Genomic DNA, 10,793 nt, shown 5'->3' with positions numbered 1-10,793 from the left:
TGTCAATCAAAGCTCTCATACCACGCCAGACACCGGTTTACCATCTATTGTATTGATTATTTAATCCGATATAAAATGTAGTTCTACAGACAAACGTCTAAAAATTAATAAATAACGCATTTAAATATCTTTGTAAATTAAGAAAAATATTAAATAATTGAAAATCATGAACTTCTATAAAAAAGAAAACAATGAAACTGTCTAAATCATAACGCGTCTTAATATACAAAAATATTCGGCTTGGAAGGAAGCCACAGTACAGGGGCACCTTGCTTTCTTTGTTGACTGCCCATTTTTTGTTTGTAAAAAATTGTGTATTTGCTATTTTAAGAAAATAAACAGTCTTAATGACCTCGACAGCATCTAAGAAAAATAACCAGGACTATGTTGTTCCAGGTGGAGCAACGCAAGTAAGTGAAAATTATTTTTTTAATCAAATTTCGGTTCATATTGACGAAAAAACTTCGCGGTGGCCATTGTGATGCACACCCCTAATCTGTGACCCCGCCTCGTTTCAGGAAACACAGCCATCCCCTTTGGCTCTCCTAGCAGCAACATGCAGTAAGATTGGAGCTCCCCCACATAATCAAGAGGAGGGACAGAGTCAAAATGGTGCTCAACAGCAGGTTCGAGTCATTGGGGCTAATGGAAATGGGAGTGGCGATGTTGTTGTTCCCAGCTGGGTACAACTTCCGGCCGGTGCCGTAGTCGATTCGAGTGGTAAACAAACTTTTGGAATTCCCCTTTCATCATTGGGCGGAGGTCAATTCGTTCAACAGTCAGTGAACTCAAATCAGCCACAGATAATAGCGACAGCAGGCCCTGGGGGAAATCTGTCATACAATGTCGTACAGCCGTTTCAAACGATCAACGTTGACGGTCAAGAAGCAATTCTTATTCCGTCTTCAATGGCATCTGGTAATAACGGTCAGATAATTGCAGGAAATCAACAACAGCAACAAACTTTATTCGCCACACCATCAGGGCAAATAATTCGTGCAGGTGCACAAGGGATACCTAACCTTGGCAATGTTTTAAACTTAGGTGGTAATATTGTTAACTTGGGAAATGTTCAAGGTATGTCTGGCGTCCGACAAAATAATAATATATTACAGGCCTTACAAGTGCAACAGCCGCAAAATCAATTTCAAGTGGCAAACGTTCCAAATTTCATACAGATACCCATGTCAACTGCTAATGGCCAAACCGTAATGCAGACAGTTCAAATTCCAGTTCAGGGTATTCCTGTATCAGCATTTCAACAGCAACAACTAGGGCAACAGTTTACTACGTCCGATGGAGGCATGACAACACAAGCGGGACAAGCACAGACTTCTGTTTCTTCAGCAACAACCAGTGCGCAATCAATACAAATTCAGCAGCAACAACAACAACCACAATATATAGAAATCCAAGCTAACCCAAATATTGCTTCAGTAACAAGAGCTCCATCAGAAGTGGATACTAAACCTTCAACACAACAACAGGCTGCAACTGTGGTAAATTCACAACCAGCAAACCAACAACATCAACAAATTTTACAAGCTGTTCAGCAGAATGCTGCTGGACAAACAATATTGACACCAGGGCAAAATTTGACACCAAATATTTTATCACAGCTGCCCTCGCTTGTTCTAAATACAGCAACTGGACAGCTTATACCTGTATCTAATGGTAATAGTGGGCAAAGCTTCATTTTGGGTTCAGGAACACAAGCAAATGGTTCAACAACAAACACAGTTTCTGTTGCATCATCACAACAACAACAATCAAATGTTCAAAATATAATGACGCCGCAACAATTTGCTACAATTCAAATGCCCAACCAGTCTGTTGGAGGAGTTCAGTTAAATGGACAGAACCAAGTTCTCAATCCATGGCTCAATGCTTTAAATATTGCGAATATTCGTCAACAAGGAGTTCAGACAATACAAGTTCCAAATTTACAAGCTTTGCAGAATATGCAAAACTTTCAAACTGTGCAGAACAGTGGCATCCAGGGTTTTCAGTTGACACCTTCAGGACAGTTAATTGCAACGGGTACAAATTTTCCACAGAATTTAGGAACTGTCACGTTGACACCACAAGGCACATTAGCTATGTCAAATCAGACCAACCAACAGCAAACCAGTCCTCAGTCCTTCCCTGCAACTGTTACCAACATCAATCTACAACAAGCTGGGAACCAACAAGTGAACGCCTCACAGCTTATAGGTAAGATTTTAACATGAATAGTCATTATTTATAGTGGAATTTTGTCAATAGACTTTTTTCATAGTGATTAGGCAATATGTCAAAGATTTCTTTAATCTGATGAAAATAGTCTGTTAAAAAATTTACTAATATGATTTTCTTATTACATGTACATAATACATGTGTCTGTCCAATATCTGTCATCAGCAAACATCTACACATTGAAATAAAACCAACACTCACTTTAAAAGTTTTAATCAAAACGTATTGTACAAATTAAAGACATATTAAAGAAAAAAGAGAAAATTACTTTTAAAGTTTAATCTGTACACTGTACAATGTTTTATATCATGCATATATTTGGCTCTAAACGCAAGTTTGATTCTATGTATGTAAGGCATAGTACATTTTTGTAACATCAATGCAGCATGGCTCATTATGCTCAGTACATCTTCACTGCACAAAAAAAGGTGATACATTTGATTTAGATATTTTAATTAGTAAACTTTTATAAAATAATACAAATATTTTAATCAGTGAACTTTTATCATGTTTATAAAATAATAAATAACTACTGATAAATATGTCCCAATATTTTGTACAGCTTAACCATGTTTAACTGCTAACAAAAAAGAAGTGTTATTTAAAGATACATGTAAGAAATACTTACTTGACTTATGTTACAAAATGTAATTTTTAGTTGAAAGTTGTTCCAATAAGTCTAAATATATGTTTACATCACTTCTAGCTATATCATTTTGTACATGTTACATGCTTTATTTTAAACAGCAAAATTTCTCAACTCAAAAATTGAATAGTATTTGAACATGTATAAAATTTGCTATATATTTTTAGGTCAGCCAACTACAATACAACAAGATCCCAATGACCCAACTAAATGGCAGATAGTTCCTACCACACAGACAAACCAAGTTACCTCCCTTAGCCCACAATACAAAGGAGAACAAATCATACAAGACAGTGGCACACCTGGCAGACGGTTACGGAGGGTAGCTTGTACCTGTCCTAACTGTAAAGACAATGAAGGAAGGTAGGATACAAGGCTAAGCTTTGTTAATATAAGAAGATGTGGTATGTTTGTCATTGGGACAAATTCTACCAGAGATTGAATGACATGCAACTTAAGATCACTGTTTTAGAGTAAGGCATTAAAAAATGAACAATACACATATTTAACTATAAAAAGGATCTCGCTTGATAAAACAAATCCAACTAGAAATTCAACGGCCTGATTAATTAAATGTACATTTATGTACATGTACAAAACAATAAGCAAAAAACAAGTACATATAGATCACATGTTCCTGGCTTGGGACAGACTAAAAAAATTGTTAATATGCAATCTGCAGACATACTCATCGCGATATTTGTACAATATTTAGACAATTTTTTTTTAATTTTCAATCAGATGCCAGTTGAAAGTTCAGTAATATTTATGTGGCAAACCTGTTTTATTCTTGTGATGATGGCCTATAGTTAAAGAATTAGTCTACATGTTTTCTTTTTATTTCATCATTGTTAATGTACATTTGAATTTTGTCTTTTTCAGGACGGGTGAAAACAAAAAGAAACAACATATTTGTCATATACCTGGCTGTAACAAAGTTTATGGAAAGACATCACATCTCCGAGCTCATTTACGGTATATTTTATTTAGCTTTGATCAGAATTCAACTAAATACTTGTTAAGATATGTTGAAAGGTTGATTTTATGTATGATAACATCCACACATACATAACAGGTATTTTTTTGTAAATTCTGATTTATTTTTCGATTTTATCCAAACTTTAAGAAAATATTCAAAAATTGAAAGCATAAATTGATTTGATATATTCTATAAAACCTATTTTAATTTAAACATATTTATTTATAGTGGATTGGGAAACAAGTTATTACAACTTATATTAATCCCTTTCCACTTTGCGGGTGCGAGTGCTGCCTTGTAGCGGCATTAGCCTGCTCTTTTTCGAAATCTACAAGGGTGTCTTTAACATGCAAGAGATATGGCTCTCTGGTACTTGACATATACAAGACTCCCTTTTAAAGTCCACACAAAAGAGTGCAGTGAAGTGATCAATCCTTAGAAATTGAAGTTACAATTAGATGTGTACTTGAATTACCATACTTGTCTAGAACATTTTATTTTAACTTAAATTGAAAATCATATGAATCTGTTAAAAAAATAGGTCATGTACATGTACAGTGGAAGATAACTCTAACTCAGATTAATATTACAATTCATTGTTTGAAAGCAATCTTTACTCTAAAGTGGTAGTTTGATTAGTTATTTGGCATGCACTGTACATCAACTAGGCATGCATGTAATTAAACTTTAATGATGCAAATAAACCTTTCTTACTAATGTCTGTTTGTGTTATTACAGCCTTCACGCTGAACTGCTAAATCTAAAGGCCTGCAGCTCAATTTTTGAAAATTTTTAGTTAGATTCTGTTGGCCTGTAGGTCTGATTTTTACAGGCCCGAGAGCAATATTACCAGCCTGGGCTGCCACTCGACGTGAAGACTGTTATTATTTTCAATTTACATTGACCTGAAACATTAAACAAATGTTACTGATTTTACTCTTCTAAGAAAGTAATAATGTAACTTTGAATTTCAGGTGGCATACAGGAGAAAGACCTTTTGTTTGTAACTGGTTATTTTGCAATAAAAGATTTACACGTTCTGATGAATTACAGCGACATAGAAGAACACACACAGGTTTGTATTGATATTTGAAAAGATTACAATAATGTTTATGTTCCTTTCTGTAAGAGGTTTGGGTTAGTGGTAACAATTCATCTTAACTTAGATTTTATAAACACAAAATAAAATTGAGTTTATATTTAAACATTCATGCATCACATGCAACTTTAAACATACTTAAAGCCATGAAAATCAACTAAGCTCATGGTTTGACACATTTAAAGCCATGAAAAATAACTTAGCTCATGGTTTGACACATTTAAAGCCATGAAAAGCAACTTAGCTCATGATTTGACACATTTAAAGCCATGAAAAACAACTTAGCTCATGGTTTGACACATTTAAAGCCATGAAAAACAACGTAGCTCATGGTTTGACACATTTAAAGCCATGAAAAACAACTTAGCTCATGGTTTGACACATTTAAAGCCATGAAAAACAACTTAGCTCATGGTTTGACACTAAGCTATAGAAAATGGAATAAAATAATGATTATTATGCAGAGACCTGTAAAAGCATGGCACACTCCAAAATGAAAAAAATAATATTGCTGGGTGGAACACTCAACAAATGACCGACTGAAATCACCGATATTTTATGCAAATATTAAGCAATCTGGCAAATTTTCAAGACAGATATGTCTCTTTAAATCCCTTATTATCTATTTGCAAATCAAACTCATCAAATTTACCATTTTGTAGGTAAAGGCTTGTTTCATCTACTAAAAACTCATCAGTAATGCTGGAATAAAAAAAAGATAAAGCCAAATGAAGTACAAAAAAATATACCAAATTGAAGAGTAAATATTCGCAATAGACCAATTGGAGTATTGGAGACGTACAAAAATTTGTTTAACTTGTTGCTACATTTATTAACTATAAGGCCTTTTTTTTTTAATTAGTTGGTTTACGGACAACTAGTGTCAAAGGTTAGGGTCGGAGGAGGTAAAAAAAATAAAAATAAAATAGCAATCTTAGATTTTTTTTTTGTTCACGTATAACTGTTCTGAAAAATTTGAGTTGGAGGAAAAAAAAAAAAAAAAATGCTGTTCATTCATGACATTACAGGGGTTGAGGAGGAGAAATAGTTTAGCTCTTATCTTGATATGCTTTGCATTTGATGGATGGATGGTCAATTGTTGTTTAATGTCTAGTGGCTAATCAGATGCATAATTAGGATGAGAATATGATATAAATGAGAAATGAAATGCTAAACTGACACACTGAGCCAGAATTTAAATGTGGTAGCTCACAAGGTAACAGTTCCCCCAAAGATATGTTACCTTACCCAAACACATTATTCTGACTCCTTTAATAATTGCAATTGCAGCGTGCTTGGCGAAGAAGCAGCAGATACCAATTTTTAAGTCTTTGATTTGACCGGGTCAAGGTTCAAACCCAAGATCTCTCACTCTCCAGGTGAACACAATACCATCACATTTAAGGTGCACGTGGTCTTCACGTATGAATATATGTGCATGTTTGACCCAAAAATCTTTTGAGGACAATATACTTGACATAAACAAATTTCTTTGATTTATGAAATGTTTGATAATCAACTGTGTTCATGATCCTATCATGCTGATGAAGAAATAGCAATGTACCAAAGTTTGACTAAAACACATATTTTGTACAGACAAGAAATTTGTTAGCATCTAAATTATGCATGAATCCCGTTCGCTGAAAAGTGGAAATGGTGGCAAAGAAATAAAAAGTTGAGATCAATGTTTGTACCTTGACAATGGCAACATTTTCATCAGCCATATTGTCGAATATGGCATCGCCGATTGTTTGCTTAGGTTTGCATTTGATAAAAGTGCTCTCAGTACGTTGACCATCAAAGTTAATATTCAACTGAAAGTAGATGAAGCCGTCAGACTCCATGGTCCTCCCTCGTTGGGTTTTTGAATTCGTCTGCGTCATTTCGAAGCTTTTCAAAATACGCCGTTCACTACAAACGCTTTATTGACACAGACAAAACGTTTTGGAACGCCTCGGATTTTTTTATTCACAGCACTCGAAAAATCGGGTCGGCGGAATAAAAAACAACACGAAATCAAAATTTTAATTTTATTTCACTTTTAAACAAAATCGGGTCGGCGGATCCGTAAACCAACTAATTAAAAAAAAAAGGCCTAATATGAATTTGTATGTATTTTAGGCGAGAAAAGATTTGAATGTAAAGAATGTCACAAGAGATTTATGAGAAGTGACCATTTGTCAAAACACAGAAAAACACATTTTAACAACAGAGGAACAAAAGGTGCAGCTATAGATGGTGGTAAGTCTAATACAGTGAATTTAAAAATACCTTTGAAGTAAACAACTGATAGGGTTGATATAGAGAAACCACAAATTTAAATGTCCAACATAGAATTCAGATTGAATGCAAAATTTTACTAAACAACTAAATTTAGATATTCATTAAATATTCTTATTCTTCAATATAAGAAAATTTGTACTCACGAAAAAATAAACTAATCTACATTATTACAGATTAGTGTTTATGATGGTAACTTTTGCCACTTTTTTGCACAAGAATATAGGAGTCAGTAATTGATTGCAAATATTTTATTAAAGAATTAATTATACTTCTTTAAACATCTGTCACTCAATTGGATGCTTCAGAACCAGTTTTGAAAAAATAAAAAATAGAAACATGCAAACTTTGAATTTAAAAAAGTCTTGTAAAGAAATTTAGAAATGATCCAGTTGAAAAATTTGCTAAATGATTCATATTTAAAAGGATGAATTGAAGTTTTTCAGCATTAAAAGTTTTTGTCAAATAAGTTGTGCATGTGGTAGGAGAGTCATTAACTTTTTGTTTAATATCTTTCAATGGAATTTATTTATTGGTTAATCGGGCATATTTACATTTTTGTTTAAACTCCCATCAGTCCTGTAAAATAGAAGTGTGATCAACCAATTTGTTGAAATTCTTTTACCTACTGTGAACATTTTTTTTTTTATTAAGAATTAAATTGTGATAAGGGAAGTAATCCATTATTTATTGTCTCCCTTAGACTCCATGGCAGTGGAAGTTGGTGAAGGAGTTGACATGGAAGGAGAAGAACATTCAGAAGAAAATAATACAAGCATAGAAGAACATGAGACGGTTTTAGTAGAAAGTGAAGAAGGCACAGTAACTGTTATAGTACAACCTCAAACGGGTTGAGAATATTTTCATATTCTGAGTCATTATCTTAATTATCTTAGTTAAGATGGCACACGGACTCATCTTGCTCTGAGTAGAATTGTCAAGAACTGTGCGTACTCTGTGTCAGTGATATGAAATCAAGATGACTGTTCAACCTCATAGTTCCAAGTTGACTAGCGTTAGCAAGGTTGTTATCTGTAAAATATGACAGAGGCATGGAAACAGTTGTTGCAGAAAAAAAATTGTTTCTTGTCTGTTTAAAGATGCATTTGATTCAGTGCAAGAAAGGAATACATGAGATAACTAGTTTAGAAGTACATTATGTAAAGAAGAACAAAATAGAACAATAATGCCATATTTTGCCATTTGATATTGAAATTATGTATTATTAGCAGAAAAAAAATTGTGTACATTTAAACTATTTTTTTTAAATGAGATCATGTTTAATTAGAAAGCAATAGTTCATATGTAGTTATAAAAGTATGGTTTGAGGTCATTTATTTTCCTGAAATTCTGTAGATAGACATTTTAGTAATGCTTGTTTTGTGTCTACTATTACTTTTTGAGACACACAAATATTTTCCCTTGAAATCTTAATTAAGTAGGTTTTCTTTTTGAAAATAAAACTCTTTTATAAGTGTTTGCAGTTTTTGAGAGAGAGAAAAACCTCATGTAACACTTAAAAATGAGATACTGCTTTCAAGATAAATGTATGAAAATATGATATTAAGTGAAATTATGTAAATTAACAAAATTGGGTTATCTCCCTTTAATCACAAATTTTGCATTTCTTAAAAAATTTAATCTTCTAAAAGTTTTACTTTTTTCTACAATACCCAACAAGCAGAAAGTAAAATTATTACCTATTAACTGCTTGAAAGTTTAAATTTTAAGTTGATATGTATGCAAACTACAATATATTTTGTTCCCCATAAGTTGGCTAAAAAACAAGATTGTCATACAGAATGAATTTTCAATTGCTCTGTGCGAATTTTTTATTCTGTGGCAAAGGTATTTGTTATAGAAAATTATGTTCTTTAATAGGAGGGCATTGTCATTTAAGTATTGGAAGTTCAGAAATTGTTTTTTATAAAAATGTATAGTAAATATCGCATTATTTTTATGAGCTGAACGAAGAAAAAAAATATCATGATTATGTACATGTTTTTTTTAACATGTGTGATTATTTTTTTAAATGTAAAAATGTTTTTTGTAAATCCATTATGAAAATGTTTAAACCAGTAGATACATTGCAATTTCTAAATTAAGCTGCTGTCTCACCATTTTCATCAGACAACTATAAATGACAAAATCCACATCAAGTGTAAGATTGAAATACTCACAACAGTTCATATGATCTACATTTCTTTCAGCAATTTTTTTGTGATACAAAAACTACTGTAGCGACCAAAGATACGTCTTGATTACTCTTTATCACAAATGTATATATATACCATTTAATGACACAAAATAGACAGAGTGTAAATATGCAATAGTAAATGATTTCAATTATTGGCATGGTTGAAACAATTGAAGTTTTAAACAGATTTTCAACTGTTCAGGGTTACACTCTTGTGGAAAATCTGATTTGCTGTCACTCTGACAGCCTCTTGTTTGTTACAGCTGTCTATCAGAACATTAACATTCTCATTCATAACAAAGAATTTCCCACCTGATGTATTTATAGATCAGAAATCCCCACCTGATGTTGTTATTGAAATCTAGTTTGAATGTCTAAAAATTAAATTTAATTGTAAGTTACACATTTTGAAAAATTAAACCATCAAGAAACCCATGGAATACCAACCTCTAGAAATTACCCTTAAAAGAGATGTTTTCATTAAGAAATTATATCATTGTTTTCTGTGAAAAAAATATGTCTGAATTTTTAATGTTTAAAAAATTCTGAATGTGTCATTTATAAGATATTGATTTGTTGATGTTTATTGTGTAAACAAACAATTTTTTGACTATAAATTGTATATTTTTAAAAACCAAGAAACCTATTGATGGTGATGATAGAAGTTTTTAACGATCTCTCTATACAGCCCTTGAAGAGTCTGCAATATTGATGGTTAAATATTTTTTTTTAAGTACAGAATTTTCAAAGACATCTTCTCTCGTCCGTACATGAAGAAATTTTCTGAAGGGAGAGGTTTTCAAATAAACACAAGGAAAAACTGTAAATTTTAATTCAGATGTTTTAAATGTCTAGGAGCATCATCACTCTCTCCTGAAAAGAACAATTTTCAGCAGAAGCATATTTTCAATATTTTCAATACATGGTTTGGAGATTTTTGTTTTTCCAAAATATTAAAACTTTAACAAGCAAAAAAGATATTTTGAAATAATAAGGGTAAAATACAGACAAATTTGTACATGTAAATGTTATGTTTAAAATTTTTATTGTTATTGTGTTGTTACTGTTAATGAAGTAAATTGATGCTATTCAATTTTTATATAAAAAAAATAATTAAATACATTGTTGATTTTAATTGCCATCAGACTGGCAGACAAGGTTTACGAAAGTAGACATTGTAGTTGTCGTCTGTTATGTAGTTCATTCTCGTTTCTCGTTTTTATATAGATTAGACCGTTGGTTTTCCTGTTTGAATGGTTTTACACTAATAATTTTTGGGGACCTTTATATATACTGTTTGGTGTGAGCCAAGGCTCTGTTATTGAAGGTCGTACCTTGACTTATAATGGTTTACTTT

The 10,793-nt window shown here is 32.2% G+C and overlaps 1 protein-coding gene across 1 annotated transcript; it reads left to right on the top strand.

Moving 5' to 3' along the window:
- The first annotated feature begins 232 nt into the window (after positions 1-232).
- Positions 233-10,554, top strand: LOC143059202 (transcription factor Sp3-like). Its single transcript, XM_076232689.1, has 7 exons — positions 233-410; positions 519-2,214; positions 3,049-3,244; positions 3,764-3,856; positions 4,835-4,935; positions 7,081-7,200; positions 7,943-10,554. The coding sequence occupies exons 1-7, from the start codon at positions 348-350 to the stop codon at positions 8,092-8,094; spliced, it is 2,421 nt and encodes an 806-aa protein (XP_076088804.1). The 5' UTR covers positions 233-347; the 3' UTR covers positions 8,095-10,554.
- Positions 10,555-10,793: the final 239 nt, after the last annotated feature.

This window comes from Mytilus galloprovincialis, chromosome 14 (assembly GCF_965363235.1).
Source record: "Mytilus galloprovincialis chromosome 14, xbMytGall1.hap1.1, whole genome shotgun sequence".
In the NCBI taxonomy this organism is placed as follows: domain Eukaryota; kingdom Metazoa; phylum Mollusca; class Bivalvia; order Mytilida; family Mytilidae; genus Mytilus; species Mytilus galloprovincialis.
This window is presented reverse-complemented; position numbering and strand designations above follow the sequence as displayed.

Bases quoted from the DNA above. Each gene is read 5' to 3' on its own strand.
- LOC143059202 (XM_076232689.1), top strand. From the start codon at position 348: ATGACCTCGACAGCATCTAAGAAAAATAACCAGGACTATGTTGTTCCA. The intron at 3,245-3,763 runs GTAGGATACAAG...TGTCTTTTTCAG, and splicing joins TGTAAAGACAATGAAGGAAG to GACGGGTGAAAACAAAAAGA. The intron at 7,201-7,942 runs GTAAGTCTAATA...TGTCTCCCTTAG, and splicing joins AGGTGCAGCTATAGATGGTG to ACTCCATGGCAGTGGAAGTT.